The sequence below is a fragment of the Cetorhinus maximus genome, chromosome X (assembly GCF_964194155.1).
Source record: "Cetorhinus maximus chromosome X, sCetMax3.hap1.1, whole genome shotgun sequence".
Taxonomy (NCBI): Eukaryota; Metazoa; Chordata; class Chondrichthyes; order Lamniformes; family Cetorhinidae; genus Cetorhinus; species Cetorhinus maximus.
In genome coordinates, this window is record NC_135917.1 from 14295704 (window position 1) to 14315596 (window position 19893).

At 44.6% G+C, this 19893-nt stretch overlaps 1 protein-coding gene across 3 annotated transcripts in view; it reads left to right on the forward strand.

Annotated features, from left to right (window-relative positions):
• LOC144672651 (SPRY domain-containing protein 3-like) overlaps nucleotides 1-19893 on the forward strand; it is a 275765-nt gene that overhangs the window by 28225 nt on the left and 227647 nt on the right. For all 3 annotated transcript variants that reach the window (XM_078534526.1, XM_078534528.1, XM_078534527.1), the window contains exons 4-5: nucleotides 2153-2277; nucleotides 7245-7380. In XM_078534526.1, coding sequence (XP_078390652.1) covers nucleotides 2153-2277; nucleotides 7245-7380 — 261 coding nt within the window. The remainder of the gene's footprint in view (nucleotides 1-2152; nucleotides 2278-7244; nucleotides 7381-19893) is intronic.

Here is a 19893-nt window from a genome sequence, read left to right on the forward strand (position 1 = left end):
TCTACTAATAGGAAGATAGTGCAGCTGAACACGTGGCTGAACAGATGGTGTAGGAGGGAGGGTTTCCGATATCTGGATCATTGGGATCTCTTCCGGGGCAGGTGGGACCTGTACAAGAAGGACGGGTTGCATCTAAACTGGAGGGGCACCAATATCCTGGCTGCGAGGTTTGCTAGTGTCACTCGGGAGGGTTTAAACTAGTATGGCAGGGGGGGGTGGGAACCAGAGCAATAGGTCAGCAGGTGGAATAAAGGACTGGGAACCAGTGAATATGGCCAGTAGGACTAAGAGGAAGGGCAGGCAGGGAGAAATTACTGAACACAGTGGGACTGGGGGTCTGAAATGCATTTGTTTCAATGCGAGAAGTATAACAGGCAAGGCAGATGAGCTTAGAGCTTGGATTAGTACTTGGGACTATGATGTTATTGCTATTACAGAGACTTGGTTGAAGGATGGACAGGATTGGCAGATAAACGTTCCAGGATTTAGATGTTTCAGGCAGGATAGAGAGGGATGTAGAAAAAGTGGGGGAGTTGCACTGCTGGTTAAGGGAAATATCACAGCTGTACGACAGGAGGACACCTCGTTGGGCTCATGCAGCGAGGCAATATGGGTAGAGCTCCGGAATAGGAAGGGTGCAGTCACAATGTTGGGGGTTTACTATAGGCCTCCCAATTGCCGATGGGAGATTGAGGAACAGTTATGTAGGCAGATTTTGGAAAGATATAAAAGCAATAGGGTTGTTGTGGTGGGTGATTTTAACTTTCCCTATATTGACTGGGAATCACTTAGTGCTAGGGGTTTGGATGGTGCAGAATTTGTAAGGTGCATCCAGGAGGGCTTCCTGAGACAATATGTAGATAGTCCAACTAGGGAAGGGGCAATACTGGACCTGGTATTAGGGAATGAACCCGGCCAGGTGGTCGAAGTTTCAGTAGGAGAGCATTTCGGGAAAAGTGACCATAATTCTGTAAGTTTCAAGGTACTGGTGGATAAGGATAACAGGAGTCCTCGGGTTAAGGTGCTTAATTAGGGGAAGGCTAATTATAACAATATTAGGCAGGAACTGAGGAATCTAGACTGGAGGCGGATGTTTGAGGGCAAATCAACAACTGACATGTGGGGGGCTTTCAAACGTCAGTTGATAAGAATTCAGGACCGGCATGTTCCTGCTAGGATGAAGGATAAGCATGGCAAGTTTCAGGAACCTTGGATAACGAAGGATATTGTGAGATTAGTCAAAAAGAAAAGGATCTCTGTGCTCCTTTAATTCTGGCCTCTTGAGCGTTCCTGATTTTAATCACTCTGCAATTGGCGGCCATGCCTTCAGCTGCCTGGGCCCCAAGCTCTGGAATTCCCTCCCTGCACCTCTCCATCTCTCTTAACTTACTTGCCTCCTTTAAAACACTCCTTAAAACCTACCTCTTTGAAAAAACTTTTGATCATCCTACCCAGTGCCTCCTGACATGGCTGGATATCAAACTTGGTTTTATAATGCTGCTTTTTATGATTTATGTTAAAGGTGCTATATAAGTAGTATTCTATAAGTAGTTTCTGTTTCTTTCTGCACTTGAATCATTTCTTTATCCAATTTCCCACATTCCCCAAATATTATGTACCATTCTCTTTGCCATATGTTTCTTGTTTGGTAATTTACCAGATGCTTCCTTAATATCCATCAAAATCATATCCACAGTATTTCCATTATTTATTTGCTGTAAACACTTGTTTACTCTGCATTTCTATCTCCCCTAGCCCTTGGCGATTGGTGGCATGCTGGAGCCCCCTCTTCGACCTTCTCACCTGCTCAAAACCTCAAGATCCACCTCTGTGACCATGCCAGCAGCCACCTCTCTGCCTGCTCAGTGCTCTGCACCCCCCCTGTAAAGTCCCTTGGGTTGTTGCATTGAAAACGCTCAGTATAAATGCAAACATTCAGGGTTGTTTCCCACTCGAGTTTATATCTCTGGTAATGCTGCGACCTCCTCAATTATAGATACAAATTTCCCTGTGTGACTGCAGGTCAGGTGACAGAATTCATAACGTTGTTAGTCAACTGACAGGAAGGCAGGATATTATTGAGAAATGAGACTGTTGTGAACAAATATGGTAGTTTGTTAATGGAATATGAACAATTTTTTTCTGCCTGTAGGTATGTATAGTGGATACTGGTGTAAGAGGGACCATTGCAGTAGGATTAGTCCCTCAGTATTACAAACTGGATCACCAGCCAGGATGGCTTCCACATTCTGTTGCCTACCATGCAGATGATGGCAAGTGAGTAATACAGAAGAAAACTTGAGATTAAAAGTGATCTATATATTTGTTCTGTTCTATTGCAGTGGAAGTTGTTAAAGTTCTGTCTAAATAATTTTTTCTCTATCACACTCCTAAACATGTCAAAATGCTTCACACACACACACAGTTATTTGGAAGTGCAGTGGCTACTGTTGTGTTACCCCTTTGTACATGGAAGGTCACCCAAACAAAAGCAATAAGCTAAATAAGCACTGCCCAGTCCTCAGACACACATCCATTGCCCTTGACATCAAGACAGCATTTGACTGAGTGTGGCACCACGGAGCCTGAGTAAAACTGGAGTCAATGGGAATCAGGGGGAAAGCTCTTCACTGGAGTCATACCTCGCACAAAGGAAGATGGTAGTGGCTGTTGGAGGTCAATCATCTCAGACCCAGGACATCACTGTAGGAAATGTGGTTGACTCTTAAATGCCCTCTGAAATGGCCTAGCAAGCCACACAGTTGTAACAAACTGCAACAAAGACACAAGAAAAGAATGAAACCAGATGGACCACCCGGCATCAACTGAGGCACTGGAAACGACAACGGCAATCACAGCCCTGTCAACCCTGCAAAGTCCTCCTTGCTAACGTCTGGGGGCTAGTGCCAAAACTGGGAAAGCTGTCTCACAGGCTAGTCAAACAACAGCCAGGAATCATACCTTACAGATAATGTCCCAGACACCACAATCACCATCCCTGGATATGTCCTGTCCCACCGGCAGCACAGACCCAGCAGAGGTGGCGGCACAGTGGTATACAGTCAGGAGGAAGTTGCCCTGGGAGTCCTCAACATCGACTCTGGACCCCATGAAGTCTCAGGGCATCAGGTCAAACATGGGCAAGGAAACCTCCTGCTGATTACCATGTACCGACCTCCCTCAGCTGATGAATCAGTGCTTCTCCATGTTGAACACCACTTGGAGGAAGCACTGAGGGTGGCAAGGGCACAGAATGTATTCTAGGTGGGGGCCTTCAATGTCCATCACCAAGAGTGGCTCGGTAGCACCACTACTGACCGAGCTGGCCGAGTCCTAAAGGACATAGCTGCTAGACTGGGTCTGCAGCTGGTGGTGAGGGAACCAACAAGTGGGAAAAAATACTTGACCTCATCCTCGCCGACCTGCCTGCTGCAGCTGCATCTGTCCATGACAGTATCGGCAGGAGTGACCACCGCACAGTCATTGTGGAGATGAAGTCCTGCCTTCACATTGAGGATACCCTCCATCGTGTTGTGTGGCACTACCATCGTGCTAAATGGTATAGATTTCGAACAGATCTAGCAACTCAAGACTGGGCATCCATGAGATGCTGTGGGCCATCAGCAGCAGCAGAATTTTACTCGAACACAATCTGTAACCCCATGGCCTGGCATATCCCCCCACTCTACCATTACCATCAACCCAGGGGATCAACACTGGTTCAATGAAGAGTACAGGAGGGCATGCCAGAAGCAGCACCAGGCATACCTAAAAATGAGGCGTCAACCTGGTGAAGCTATAACACAGGACTACTTGCATGCCAAGCAGCATAAGCAGCAAGTGATAGACAGAGCTAAGCGATCCCACGGCCAACAGATCAGATCTAAACTCTGCAGTCCTGCCACATCCGGTCGTGAATGGTGGTGGACAATTAAACAACTCACTGGAGGAGGAGGCTCCACAAATATCCCCATCCTCAATGATGGAGGAGCTCAGCACATCAGTGCAAAAGATAAGGCTGAAGCATTCGCAACAACCTTCAGCCAGAAGTGCTGAGTGGATAATCCATCTCCGCCTCCCCTGGACGTCCCCAGCATCACAGATGCCAGTCTACAGCCAATTCGATTCACTCCACGTGATATCAAGAAACGGCTGAAGACACTGGATACTGCAAAGGCTATGGGCCCTGACAATATTCCGGCAATAGTACAGAAGACTTGTGCTCCAGAACTTGCCACGCCCCTAGCCAAGCTGTTCCAGTACAGCTACAACACTGGCATCTACCCAGCTATGTGGAAAATTACCCAGGTATGTCCTGTACACAAAAAGCAGGACAAATCCAACCCGGCCAATTACCACCCCATCAGTCTACTCTCGATCATCAGTAAAGTGATGGAAGGGGTCATCAACAGTGCTATCAAGCGGCACTTGCTTAGCAATAACTTGCTCACTGATGCTCAGTTTGGGCTCTGCCAGGGTCACTCAGCTCCTGACCTAATTACAGCTTTGGCTCAAACATGGACAAAAGAGCTGAACTCCTGAGGTGAGGTGAGAGTGACTGCCCTTGACATCAAGGCTGCATTTGACCGAGTGTGGCATCAAGGAGCCCTAGCAAAACTGGAGTCAATGGGAATCAGGGAAAACTCTCCGCTGGTTGGAGTCATACCTAGCACAAAGGAAGATGGTTGTGGTTGTTGGAGGCCAGTCATCTCAGTTCCAGGACATCACTGCAGGTGTTCCTCAGGGTAGTGTCCTAGACCCAACCATCTTCAGCTGCTTCACCAATGACCTTCCTTCCATCATAAGGTCAGAAGTGGGGATGTTCCCTGATGATTGCACAATGTTCAGCGCCATTCGCAACTCCTCAGATACTGAAGCAGTCCGTGTCAAACTGCAGCAAGACCTGGACGATATCCAAGTAACATTCACACCACACAAGTGCCAGGCAATGACCACCTCCAACAAGAGAGAATCTAACTATCATCCCTTGATGTTCAATGGCATTACCATCACTGAATCCCCCACTATCAACATCCTGGGGTTACCAATGACCAGAAACCGAACTGGACTAGCCATGTAAATACTGTGGCTACAAGAGCAGGTCAGAGGCTGGGTATTTTCTGGCAAGTAACTCCCTACACCAGGGTGTGCCTGCACCACATGACTGCACTAGTTCAAGAAGGCGGTTCACCACCACTGTCCCATGAACAAATAAAAAAAGCCTCATATAATTTCAAGGGCTTGTGCTATTTCTTCTCCCATTTGACTTGGAATTCGTGGATGTATCCCATCAGGTCCCAGCATCTTGTGCTTCTTTAGCTTAACGGAATTCTTGAATACGTTCTTTTATTTGGAATATTTTTATCTTGCTTTTAAATCAATCCAGGATTACCCTCCACCCGAATATCCTTTTCCTTTGTCCACGCTGCAGGGAAGTCCTGTTTATGTATCCCTGCCAATTTCTTAGAGAAAATTTGAGCCAGCAATGTTATTTTTTTCCAAGTTGTTACCATATCCCATATTACTACAGAGCTAGGAAGATTGCTGTTTGTTTGCATTGATCCATCTGTGAGCAGAAACAAGTCACAAACTAGAAAAAACAAACATTTCCCTATAATTGATCAGGATTGTCTCTTAACAACAATGTAAAGCTCTTTTTGAAAATGCAGCTTTTGAAAACCGCCTGCACATCATTACGAAATAGGATACTGTCTTTTCCTTAGTGTAAGACATCTTTGTTCGATACTGAATGTGATTAAACTGAGCATCTGAGAACAATTTAGTGTATGATACAGATGCAAAGGTCAAATCAAGAACAGTGCAGAGGTTTTTTATGGGACTTTGTAGTATCTTAACCCCGTGCTGGACCCGTGCTGGACCTGTGCTGGGAGTGTTTGATGGGGACGGTGTAGAGGGAGCTTTACTCTGTATCTAACCCCGTGCTGTACATGCCCTGGGAGTGTATGATGGGGACAGTGTAGAGGGAGCTTTACTCTGTATCTAACCCTGTGCTGTACCTGTCCTGGGAGTGTTTTATGGGGACAGTGTAGAGGGAGCTTTACTCTGTATCTAACCCCGTGCTGTACCTGTCCTGGGAGTGTTTGATGGGGACAGTGTAGAAGGAGCTTTACTCTGTATCTAACCCCGTGCTGTACCTGTCCTGGGAATGTTTGATGGGGACAGTGTAGAGGGAGCTTTACTCTGTGTCTAACCCCGTGCTGTACCTGTCCTGGGAGTATTTGATGGGGACAGTGTAGAGGGAGCTTTACTCTGTATCTAACCTCGTGCTGTACCTGTCCTGGGAGTATTTGATGGGGACAGTGTAGAGGGAGCTTTACTCTGTATCTAACTGCGTGCTGTACCTGTCCTGGGAGTGTTTGATGGGGACAGTGTAGAGGGAGCTTTACTCTGTATCTAATCCCGTGCTGTACCTGTCCTGGGAGTGTTTGATGGGGACAGTGTAGAGGGAGCTTTACTCTGTATCTAACCGCGTGCTGTACCTGTCCTGGGAGTGTTTGATGGGAACAGTGTCGAAGGAGCTTTACTCTGTATCAGCCCATAACGTGTGAGGAGTGCTGGTATTTAATGATGCACGGACATGCTCTGTCCTGAAATAGTCTGAATCTATTCAGTTTTAGGTGTGACACTTGTTATTTGTCTGGAAAATGGCTATAATCTCATGGTCAGAAATCATTTTGCAAGATTCTTGTTCCTGTCACACTTAAGTGGATTTGATCAAGACCCATCCTTGTCTGGTTTTGGAATCCTGGATAGGCCACTGTGGGACCTGCCTCCTTACAGTAAAGGATGGAAGTTGTGGGCTCTCTGTGGCTTGTACAGCTGATCCCTCTGTGACTTTGAGACCCAGGAGTAGGGTGGCTGATGTCCCTGCCATTTGACAAATCGTATCGTGCAGATGGGTTGAAAAGCAGGCAGAAACAATCTATGAGAAAGGTGGAAGTTTCGCTTTCCTCTCCACCCTGTACCTTTCTCAGACAGTATTGCTGCACTTGTATGAATCGTGTTTCTTTCCTTCATTTTTAAAAAACTGATCTTGAGTTCATTCTTAAATTCTGTTTTTTTTTAAGAGCCAACTGACTTATGTCATTTGAAGCTTGACCTGTAATGAGCCTTGTTAATATACGGCAATTTGAATTACAATGTAGAAGACATGGGCTTATGGCTTCTGATGAGATATACTCCAGAGCTCCTTGTTAACCAGTTGATTATTTTTCATTCTGTAGGTTGTTTAATGGAAATGGAGTGGGCCAGCAATTTGGGCCAAAGTGTTTTACAGGTGATCGAATTGGCTGTGGCGTCCACCCAGAATCCTTCGACAGAGGAATGGCAACTGTATTTTTCACAAGAAATGGAAAAGAGGTGAGAATGAAGTTAAACCTACTCAACCCAGGCATAGCAGGGCATTGTTCCGCTGTCCAACATGACCATTCAGAAATCTGAATCTGAGAATTTGTTGACCACTGAGCTTGTGTTTTCCAGTATTTGGCTCTCAAACAAGGTAAAAGCATGCATAGTGTTGCTTTGCAAACTGATGTTGGAAATGATTTCAACACTGCGACCTTTTTCAGAACACTACGCCGCACACTGAGCAGAACAAATGAAATGACCCTGCAATAGCCCAAACTTTGTCTCTTTATTGAATTGCACTGAAGGTGTGTGTCGATGGGAAGGTTTGGTTCTCCTGATATCAGTGTTTGTGATGTATTCGCTATGGTGGCTGTATTGTGAAGTTTGAGACGATGAATTCATGATCCAGAATAATCTGATCTGAAGTCATGCTGGTAGTGCTTGGCCTGTTCAATGCAGCTTTGACCTGCAGTCCATAGAGTAATAGATAGTCACTGATAATATTGAGACAGTGGTTAGCAAGGCATATGGGATCTTGGGCTTCATAAATAGAGGCATTGAGTACAAAAGCAGGGATGTTATGCTGAACCTTTCTAAAGCTCTGATTAGGCCACGACTAGAGTATTGCTTCCAGTTCTGGTTACCACACTTTAGGAAGGATGTGAGGGCCCTTGAGAGAGTGCAGAGGAGATCTACCAGAATGGATGAATGATTTTAGCTACAAGGGTAGGCTGGAGAAGCTGGGGTTGTTCTCCTTGGAACAAAGGAGATTGAGGGGGGATTTGATAAGGGTGTACAAGATTATGACAGGTTTGGATAATGTAGACAAAGAAAATCAGTTCCCATTAACTGATTGTAAAAGGACTTAGGGGACACAGATTTAAGGTTTTGGGCAAGAAATACAAGGGGATACAGCAGAATTTGTTTAACGCAGCGAGTGGTAATGACCTGGAACACTCTGCCCCATGAGGGTAGTGGAAGTGGAGATGATCAATGATTTCAAAAGGAAATCGGATGGGCACTTGAAAGAAATGAACTTGCAGGGTGACAGAGATAGAGCAAGGGAATGGGACTGACTGGATCGCTGCATGGAGAGCTGGCAGAGACTCGATTGGCCGAGTGGCCTCCTTCTGTACCAGAAATGACTCTGTGACTCTACAAATCGAGTAAGGAATATCCTTTGATATCCAATATCCTTTAATACCCTTGGTGTCAGGAAGATATAATAGTTCTCATAATGCTATTGGAATTTATTGTAAAATAGTGATATCTGTGTCTATGTGTGTGTGTGTGACTTAATTGGATTAAAGGCAGCTGGTCTGAAGGCTTTGATGTGGTAGAAGATGAGCTAGGTTTGAAATGTTAAGTAGGTAAACGTAGGTGTCAAGGGAACATTTGTATTTTTAAATAAGCCAGACTAGATTGTTTTCGAAAGAGGGAGTGAAATGTGTCACCTAGCCAGGTGAAGTTCAGAAACAGTGTGTTTATTATTCCCAAAGATTACTGGTGAAACTTAGTACTATGAGAGATTTTTATTATCAGAAAGGTAAAGTTCAAAGACATAGTGAAACAATGGGTATTTGCACTCAAAGGGGAAAATATGTATAAAGGAGCGAAGGCAGTGTGTAAGGGTAGGCATTTTAAGATCTAACAAGTGTGAAGAGCCTTCAGCATCTACGCCTCAAGCTGCTGTCTACAACGAGCTGAAGTTAAGGAAAAATGCTTTGAATTGGATTGTCAGGGTATCACGTTTGTTTGCCTGGGCATTTTAAAATCTGTGTGTCTTACTGTTGCCATAGCGAAAGCGTAACTGGGAGTTAGATTAAGTCGGGGATTTAGAAGTTATTATAGTTGTATTTTGTAGACGTGTGTGCGCTTAAAATCATTTCTCTTATTAATAAATGTTTAATCTAGTTTTGTAAAAACCTGTAAGACTTAGTGGTCTTATTTCTACTGAATTCAAGGCACGCATCTCGAAATTTATACAAATTGCAAAACAAGTGGTGGCAGTTGTTTCAAGTTTCCCTCTGGGATTTGAACAACTCAGCATTTACCATTGGCTGTGCCATAACAAGCTCGTAGAGATCTGTAGATCTTCAATTTTAAGTTGATCAGTTGGCCATCCCTGTCCAAACATAAGTCCTGCAAAATAAAAATAATCTATGACGAGTACCATCTTGTACCCATGGTTAATGCAACTATTTCTTGTTTCCAAATGCTGTTGTTATAGGAACACAGTATTACTGGTGCAATGCCTGTTTTGTCTTGCAAACAGTCCTGAAATGTATGAACAACTTTGACTATAACTTTTTTTTAAAAAAACAGATGGATAGTTTCAGGAACTTAACTCTGTTTTTTCTTCTCACAATGGAATAAGATTTCCTGGAGGTCGTGTCTTGTCAAAGTCAAAATGCAGAAAAGGGAGAGGAAACCTGGACATGGCATAGAAACCCAGCACATCTGCAGCATTGTGTGAAATAGCAGCCAATGCGTTGGAGAAATCTGGCTTCTGATTTGGAAAATCTGCATGTGCAGCACATGGTGCTTGAGGCATAGAACTCAGTGAGCTGACTTCCACTGATGCAGGCAGTTGTGCAGACAGTGCCTATCACTTGGACATGTTGGAGGGAGTTGAATCTTTGCCTCTCTGCTGAGGCGTAAGCGGCAATCCCTGCTGTCTCCTGTCGACAAGTGTTGTCCAAGACTGGAATTGGTTTGCCATGTTGGTAGAATCTATGACCATCTTGAGCTTCTATGTCTCTTGGTCCTTTCAAACTGCGCTGGGTGAATCGCTCAGTTGAACCAGTATGCATTGCACCACTGTAAACAGCAAGACACCGATTCTTTGCAAAGGCAACGGTCTTGATTAGATTTTCAAAGGAAAGCGAAGAGGGAACTCTTATCAGAGTGGCTGGCTTTGTACGAGTGCAGGCCCTCAATGACCAGACCAATGTGGCCATTTCGTTGGGACCGTGCAGAGGCAAAGCCAAGGTGTCGGAGGGAGGGCAGAAACGTCCAGACAACCCATTTACCCAGCCCTTCAAGCACTACCTGCATGTGGCAGAGTCTGCAGACCATGCATTGGACTTATCAGCTATTTCAGAACCCATCGAACCAGAGTGGAAGCAAGTCATCCTCAATCCCGAGGGACTGCTTAAGAAGAGGAGAAGGAGAAGATGAGTAGAAGGGGTTTCCATTCCATCAATTTGCCGGTTTCCAGTCAGCATAAAAATGGCAGCATGCGGGTAAATGTCAGGTTTTTTATTCCTTCATGGGATACAGGTGTTATTGGCAAGGGCAGCATTTCTTGCCCATCCCTAATTGTCCTTGAGAAGGTGGTGGTGAGCTGCTTTCTTGAACCGCTGCAGTCCATGTGGTGTAGGTACACCCACAGTGCTGTTAGGGAGGGAGTTCCAGGATTTTGACCCAGCAACAGTCAAGGAATGGCGATATATTTCCAAGTCAGGATGATGAGTGACTTGGAGGGGAACTTGCAGGTGGTGCTGTTGCCATGCGCCTGCTGCTTTTGTCCTTCTAGGTGGTGGAGGTCGTGGGTTTGGAAGGTGCTGTTCAAGGAGCCTTGGTGAGTTGCTGTGCTGCATCTGCTGCTACTGTGCGTTGGTGGTGGAGGGAGTGGATGTTTGTGGATGGGGTGCCAATCAAGTGGGCTGCTTTGTCCTGGATGCTGTTGAATTTCTTGAGTGTTGGAGCTGCATTCATCCAGGCAAGTGGAGAGTATTCCATCCCACTCCTGACTTGCACCTTGTAGATGGTGAACAGGCTTTGCGGAGTCAGTAGGTGAGTTACTCGTTGCAGAATTCCCAGCCTCTGACCTGATCTAGCAGCTGCAGTATTTATATGGCTAGTCCAGTTCAATTTCTGGTCAATGCTAACCCCCAGGATGTTGATAGTGGGGGGATTCAGTGATGGTAATGAGATTGAATGTCCAGGAGAGATGATTAGATTCTCTTTTGTTGGAGATTGTCATTGCCTGGCACTTGTGTGGTGTGAATGTTACTTGCCACTTAGCAGCCTAAGCCTGAACATTGTCCAGGTCTTTCTGCGTATGGACACAGACTGCTTCAGTATCTGAGGAGTTGCAACTAGTACTGAACACTGTGCTATCATCAGCGTACATCCCCACTTCTGACCTTTATGAAGGGAAGGTCATTGATGAAGCAGCTGAAGATGGTTGGGCCTAGGACACTACCCCAAGGAACTCCTGCAGTGATGCCCTGTGACTGAGATGATTGACTTCCAGCAACCACAACCATCTCCCTTTGTGTTTGGTATGATTCCTGATTTATCCCCCATTGGCTTCAATTATGCTAGGGCTCCCTGCTGCCACACTTGGCCAAATGCTGCCTTGCTGTCAAGGGCAGTTACTGACACCTCTGGAGTTCAACCATGTTTGTACCAAGGTTGTAATGAGGTCCAAAGGTGCCCTGGTAGCTTCCTAGATAGCTGTATTCTACATCAGTACCACCATTATTTCAAGTCCGTTCTACTTCCAGTCCATGGATCAAAGGAACAAAAACACCTGGAAAAACTCAGCAGGTCTGACAGCATCTGCGGGGAGGGATACAGTTGGCGTTTCAAGTCCATATGACCCTTCGTCAGAACTAAGACATATAGAAATGAGATGAAATATAAGCTGGTAGAGGGGGGTGGGACAGGTAGAGCTTGATAGGGGGCCAGTGATAGGTGGAGGCCAAGAAGAGACTGCCAAAGATGTCATAGACAAAAGGACAAAGGGGTGTTGATGGTGGTGATATTATCTAAAGGATGTGCTAATGGGGACATTAAGGGTAGCAAGCAGGACAAGCTAGTGGCAGATGGCCCTAGTGGGGGTGGGGTAGGGGAGAAGGGATCGAAATGGGCTAAAAGGTGGAGATGAAACAATAGAGCGAAATAAATTTAAAAATAGGAGGGAAAAAAAAACATATTTGTAAAAAAAATTATAAATTTTTGGAAAAAGGGGGATCGGAAAGGAGATGGGGTTTGGAGGAGAGAGTTCATGATCTGAAGTTGTTGAACTCAATATTCAGTCCGGAAGGCTGTAAAGTGCCTAGTCGGAAGATGAGGTGCTGTTCCTCCAGTTTGCGTTGAGCTTCGCTGGAATATTGCAGCAGGCCAAGGATGAACATGTGGGCATGAGAGCAGGGTGGTGTGTTGAAATGGCAAGCGACAGGGAGGCCTGGGTCATGCTTGCGGACAGACCGAAGGTGTTCCACAAAGCGGTCACCCAGTCTGCATTTGGTCTCTCCAATGTAAAGGAGACCGCATTGGGAGCAGCGAATGCAGTAGACTTTCCCTCAATTTAGTCTACTGCATTCGCTGCTCCCAATGCGGTTTCCTCTACATTGGAGACCAAACGCAGACTGGGTGACCGCTTTGCGGAACACTTTCCGACTAGGCACTTTACAGTCTTCCAGACTTAATATTGAGTTCAACAATTTCAGATCATGAACTCTCTCCTCCATCCCCACCCCCTTTCCGATCACCCTTTTTCCAATAATTTATAATTTTTCTGCAAATATTTTTCTTTTTCCTCCTATTTTAAAATTTTTTTTGATCTATTGTTTCATCTCCACCTTTTAGCCCATTTCGATCCCTTCCCCCCACCCCACCCCCACTAGGGCCATCTGCCACTAGCTTGTCCTGCTTGCTACCCTTAATGTCCCCATTAGCACATCCTTTAGATAATATCACCACCGTCAACACCCCTTTGTCCTTTTGTCTATGACATCTTTGGCAGTCTCTTCTTGGCCTCCACCTATCACTGGCCCCCTATCGAGCTCTACCTGTCCCACCCCCCTCTACCAGCTTATATTTCATCTCATTTCTATATGTCTTAGTTCTGATGAAGGGTCATACGGACTCGAAACATCAACTGTATCCCTCTCCGCAGATGCTGTCAGACCTGCTGAGTTTTTCCAGGTATTTTTGTTTTTGTTCTAGATTTCCAGCATCCGCAGTATTTTGCTTTTATCTTAATGGATCAAAGGAATACTCCCCCATGCTGTGGCTGATGACACCAGTGTAGAAATCCAAGAGCTCCAGTAGATTAGTTAAGCATGTTTCTACAAGGGTACAAATCGAGCATAACTATGGCTGATGATAGAGATTCTGCTACCTGTATGGGTCTGGGTAAATCCTGCTGTATAGCCCTGAAAATCTTCTCAAAATGATAGTGTGTGTGAGAACAAGAGTTCACAAGTTCACACTACCCAGGTACCTCTGTCTGAGTTGTCTGTGGGATCAGCACAAGCTGTGTTAAAACTGCTTTCTGCTGAACTTAGGCCCATGAACACAATGCATCCTGAGGCGGTAATGCCTTGTCAGATGAGGGGGAATTGGAATTTGCAACCGTCACTTATCCATGTCTCTCATGGTCTGGAAGATGTTAATTTGACAACTTGTATTTATGGTAATAAAATATCAGGAAGTGTTCGTGAGGGCAAGATAGACATTGGAAATGAGTTATTAGAAGAGATTGAATCGAGTTAAGTGATTTTGATGTCACTTTTGCATCTTTGTACAATGATTTACAAGTAGTATGCATGGAATGTGCAGATTAAAGGTAGAAAAAAGTTGAGTTAACTACTGTATGCTGTACTCATACTGGAAATATGAAGTGTGATGTATCGGAGCACACGTACAGGATTGTGTCATATATCTCATTAAAACCCTGAGCACCTTGAAACACATGCTGGATCATGTAGAACAGTCTCGTATGAACATGCGAATTAGGAGCAGGAGTAGGCCATTCGGCCCCTCGAGCCTGCTCCACCATTCAGTAAGGTCATGGCTGATCTGATTGTGGCCTCAGATCCACATTCTGCCTACCCCCAATAACCTCCAGCATTTTTTGTTTTTGTTTCAGATTTCCAGCATCTGCAGTATTTTGCCTTTACCTCTGACTCCCTTGTTAGCTAAGAATCTATTTACCTTTGCCTTAAAAATATTCAGTGACCCCGTCTCTACCACTCTCCAGGGAAGACAGTTCCAAAAATTCACGATCCTCAGAGAAAAATATTTCTCTTCATCTCCATCTTAAATGGGAGACCCTTTATTTTTTAAACTGCGTCTCCTAGTTCTAGTCTCTTCCTGAAACGCCCTTTCAGCATCCATCCTGTCAAGTCCCTTCAGGATCTTGTATGGTTCAATAAGATCAACTTTCAATTTTCTAAACTCCACTGGATACAAGCCCAGCCTGTTCAACCTTTCCTCATAAAATAACCCCCCCATCCCAGGAGTCAGTCGAGTGACCCTTCTCTGAACTGCTAATATATTTACATCCTTTCTTAAGTAGGGAGACCAAAACTGTACACAGTACTCCATATGTGGCCTCACCAACACCCTGTACAACTGTACTAAAACATCCCTACTTTTATATTCCATTCCACTTGCAATAAACAACAACATCCCGTTCCCCTTAGTTGAAGGGTCAGTCACAAGGGGACATAAGTTCAAGGTGAGGGGCAGGAGGTTTAGGGGGGGAATGTGAGGAAAAACTTTTTTACCCAGAGGGTGGTGACGGTCTGGAATGCACTGCCTGGGAGGGTGGTGGAGGCGGGTTGCCTCACATCCTTTAAAAAGTACCTGGATGAGCACTTGGCACGTCATAACATTCAAGGCAATGGGCCAAGTGCTGGTAAATGGGATTAGGTAGGTAGGTCAGGTGTTTCTCACGTGTCGGTGCAGACTCGATGGGCCAAAGGGCCTCTTCTGCACTGTGATTCAAATCACTTGCTGTACCTGCATACTAACTTTTTGTGATTCCTGTACCAGAACACCCAGATCCCTCTGTACCTCAGAGTTCTGCCTTCTCTCCCCATTTAAATAATATGCTGCTTTTCTATTCTCCCTGCCAAACTGGACAAGTTCACTTTTTCCTGCATTATACTCCACCTGCCAAATTTTTTCCCACTCACTTAACCTACCTATGTCTCTTTGCAGATTCCTTATATCCACTTCACAACTTACTTTCATACTATCTTGATGTCATCAGCAAATTTAGCAACCATACATTTGCTCCCTTCATCCAAGTCATTGATATAAATTGTAAATAGTTGAGGCCCCAGCACTGATCCCTGTGGTACTCTACTCGTTCACATCTTGCCAACCTCTGCTTCCTGTTAGCTATTCAATCCTCTGTCTGTGCTAATATGTTACTCCCTGCACCACAAGCTCTTTTTTGCATGGTAACCTTTGATGTGGCACCTTGTCAAAAGCCTTGTGGAAATCTGAGTACAGCACATCTACAGGTTCCCCTTTATCCACGTTGCTTGTTACTTCCTCAAAGAACTCCAATAAGTTAGCCAAACGTGAATTCCCTTTCACAAAACTATGTTGACTCTGCCTGATTGCATTGAGATTTTCTAAGCATCCCACTATAACCTCCTTAACAATAGATTCCAGCATTTTTCCTATGATAGATGTTAAACTAACTGGCCTGTAGTTTCCAGCTTTGTCTTCCTCCTTTCTTCAATAGAGGAGTCACATTGCAATTATCTAATCTAATGGGACCTTTCCAGAATCTAGGGAATTTTGGAAAATTAAAACCAATGCATCTACTATCTCAGCAGCCACTTATTTTAAGCCTCTAAGATGAAGCCCATCAGGACCTGGGGACTTGTCAGCTTTTAGTTCTAATAGTTTTCTTACTATCCTTTCCCTGGTGATTGTATTTGTTTAAATTTTCTCCCTCCCTTTCACCTCCTGATTCACAATTATTTCTAGGATGTTATTTGTATCCCTAAGTGAAGACAGGTGCAAAATCTCTGTTCAAGTTATCCATCATTTCTTTATTTTCACTTATTAATTTCTCATTCTCACTCTTGAGGACCAAAGCTCACTTCACATTTTTTCTTTTTAAATACTTGTAGTAACTCTTACTATCTGTTTTTATATTTCTAGTAGCTTTCTCTCATACTATAATTTCTCCCCCGTTATTAAACTTTTAGTTATTCTTTATATTCTGTCCAATCTTCTGACCTGCCACCCTTCTTTGTGGAATTATATGCTTTTTCTTTCAATTTGATACAATCTTTAACTTCCTTAGCCACAGATGGTGTGTCCTTCCCTTAGTCTTTCTTTCTCACTGGAATGTATCTTTTCTAGGTATTCTGAAATATCCACTTAAACGTTTACCACTGCATCTCTACTGACCTATCCCTTAACCTAATTTCCCAGTTCGCTTAGTCAGCTGTCTTCATGCCTTCATAATTGCCCTTCTATAAGTTGAAAACACTAGTCTTAGATCCACTTCCCTCTTCCTCAAACTGAATGTGAAATTCAGTCATCTGATCACTGCTACCTAGGGGATCCTTCTCTATGACGTCATTAAGCAATCCTATATCTTTGCTCAATACCAGATCTAGTATAGCCTGCTCTCTGGTTGGTGTTAGAATGTACTGTTGTAAGAAACTGTCTCGTAAACACTCTCTCAACTCGTCATCCAGGCTACCTTTGCCAGTCTGATTCGTCCAATCTCTATGTAGATTAAAATCACCCATGATTATTGCTGTAACTTTCTCACAAGCTGCCAATATTTCTTCTTGTATACCCTGTCTTACAGTGTGGTTACTGTTAGGGGGCCTATAAACCACTCCCACAAGTGCCCTCTTACCCTTACTATTTCTCATTTCTGTTCAAACTGATTCTACATCTTGATCTCCAAAACTAAGCTCATCTCTCTCTATTATACCAATGCCACCCTTAGTTAACCAAGCTACCCCTCCACCTTTTCTTAGCTTCCTGTCCTTCCTAAATGTCTTATACCCTTGAAGATTCAGGTCCCAGTCTTTGTCATCCTGCAGCCATGTTTCTGTAATGACTATTAGATCATACATATTTATTTCTATTTGTGCTGCCAATTCATCTGTTTTGTTACAAATGCTACATGTATTCAGACACAGAGCCTTTCGGTTCTGTTTTTTTTACTATTTTTGTAACCTCTAGTCTTATCTGCTGGTGCACTCTGAGGTTTGTATACTCTGTCCCTCCTGCCACGCTCAGATCATCGTTTCCCTATTCCTACCTTGCTGCCTTCTTAATTTTTCACATCTTCCCAAACTTGATCCCTCGCCCCAATATTTCGTTAAAAGCCCTCTCTACTGCCCTAGTTATATGACTCACCAGAACACTCGTCCCAGCACCGTTCAGGTGAAGAATGTCCCAACAGTACAGCTCCCACTTTGCCCAGTACTGGTGGCAGTGCCCCATGTATCGAAATCCATAGCTCCCACATCAATCTTTGAGGCACACATTTAACACTCTAATCTGATTTACCCTCTGTCAATTTGCTTGTGGCTCAGGTAATAATCCAGAGATTATTATCTTTGAGATTCTGCTTTTTAATTTATCCCTGAGCTGCTCATAATCCCTCAGCAGAACTTCCATCGATGTCATTGGTACCTACCTGGACCACGACTACTGGATCCTCCCGCTCCCACTGCAAGCCCCTCTCCAGCACAGAGCAGAAGACCTGAACCCTGGCACCGGGCAGACAACAGAGCTGTCTGGACTCCAACTCTCGGCTGTAGATAACTGTGTCTGTCCCCCTGACTATACTGTCCCCGACCACCACTACATTCCTATTAGCTTCCCAACACTTGAATGGCTTCCTGTACCACAGTTCCATGGTCAGTTTGCTCATTCACCCTGCAGCCCACACTCTCATCCATACAGGCTACAAGAACTTCAAACCTGTTGAACAATTGCAAGGGCTGAGGCTCCTCTTCTACTTTCTGGGTCCCCATACCTGCCTCGCTCGCAGTCACACTCTTCTGTCCCTGACCACTGACCAAATCAGATGCCCCTATCCTAATAAATATGACCGCCTCCCAGTACAATGTGTCCAGGTAACATTCCCCCTCCCTGATGCATCAGTGCCTGCAGCTCAGCCTCCAGCTCAAAGACTGAGCTGAAGCTCCTCAAGCCGCAGACACTTGCTGCAGATGGTGTTTGTCTTGGGGCACACTGGTGTCCAGGAGCACCCACATTCTGCAGTCACAATACGTTAACTGCCCTGCCATCTTTATTATATGTTAGTTAATTTATTTCTCTTTATTAATACAATTAATAAACACTGCTACTCCCAAGAACCTTTATTACTGCTAGTTAACCTTACTACAGCTAATAAAACCTTAAAATTATGAATAAATTACATGAGTTTGGAAAATAAACAAGGAAAATATTCACCAACCAAGCATTTATCTATTTTCCTGCGGTGTCACAATTTGATTTCTCTTAGAACGCAATAGCTGTGCTCTGGAGCTACAGGCGGAACTGAATTGAATAGCTCTTCTAGGTGGTGGTTACTGTCTCTCGGTCCCCTCGCTCTCCTAGATGGTGGTTTCGGTCTCCTGATCCTCTTTCACCCGATATTCTAGGTAGTGCTGATTGCCTCCGGGTTCTATTTTCACCCGCTCTTCTAGGTGGTGGTTAGTGCTTCCAGGTCCTCTTTTCAGCTGCTGCTCTAGGTGCTGCTGACTGTCTCCGGGCCCTGCTTTCACTCGTTCTTCTACCTGCTGTTGACTGTCTCCGGGTCTTCTTTTGGCCTGTCCTCGGTAAAGATCTAATCTTGCACTGTTGCCGTTGCATTTGTGTGCACTCCATGTTGAAAGAAGCAAAATGAATTCGAATAAGAAAGCAGTCTTAACAGTATGCTGCATATTTGTTATCATGCAAGAGCCCACCATGTAGTCAGTACAAAAGGAGGGTGAGTCAAGGGGCCAAAGAGTGTTGACCCATGAGCATTGGAGCCCAAGGTTCCATGCCATCGGTTATGGTGCAAATTGTTGCTCCTGTGTCTGGGAACACAATGGAAAGAAGCGACATATGAACATAAGAAATAAGAATATGAGTAGGCCATTTTGCCCCTCGATCCTGCTCCGCCATTCAATAAGATCCTGGCTGATCTGTTTGTGTTTCGAATTCCACTTTCCCATCTAACCCTGATAACCTTTGATTCCCTGGCCTAACAAGAATCTATCTACCTCTGCCTTAAAAATATTCAATGACCCCGCCTCCACTGCCTTTGGAGGCAGAGAGTTCCAAAGTCACACAAACCTCTGCAAAAATTTCCCCTCATCTCTGTCCTAAAAGGGCGACCCCTAATTTTAAAACAGTGCCCCCTAATTCTGGACTCACCCACAAGAGGAAACATCCTTTCCACGTCCACCTTGTCAGCACCATTCAGGATCTTATATACTTCAATCAAATCACCCCTCACTTTTCTAAACTCCAGTGGAAACAAGTCCAGACTGTCTAACCTTTCCTCATAAGACAACCCACTCATTCCAGGTATTAATCTAGTAAACCTCCTCTGAACCACCTCCAACACATTTACATCCTTCCTTAAATAAGGAGACCAAAACTGCACACAGTATTCGAGATGTGGTCTCACCAATGCCCTGTATAACTGAAGCATAACATCCTTACTTTTATATTCAATTCCTCTCGTAATAAAGGATAGTATTCCATTAGCCTTCTTAATTACTTGCTGTACCTGCATAT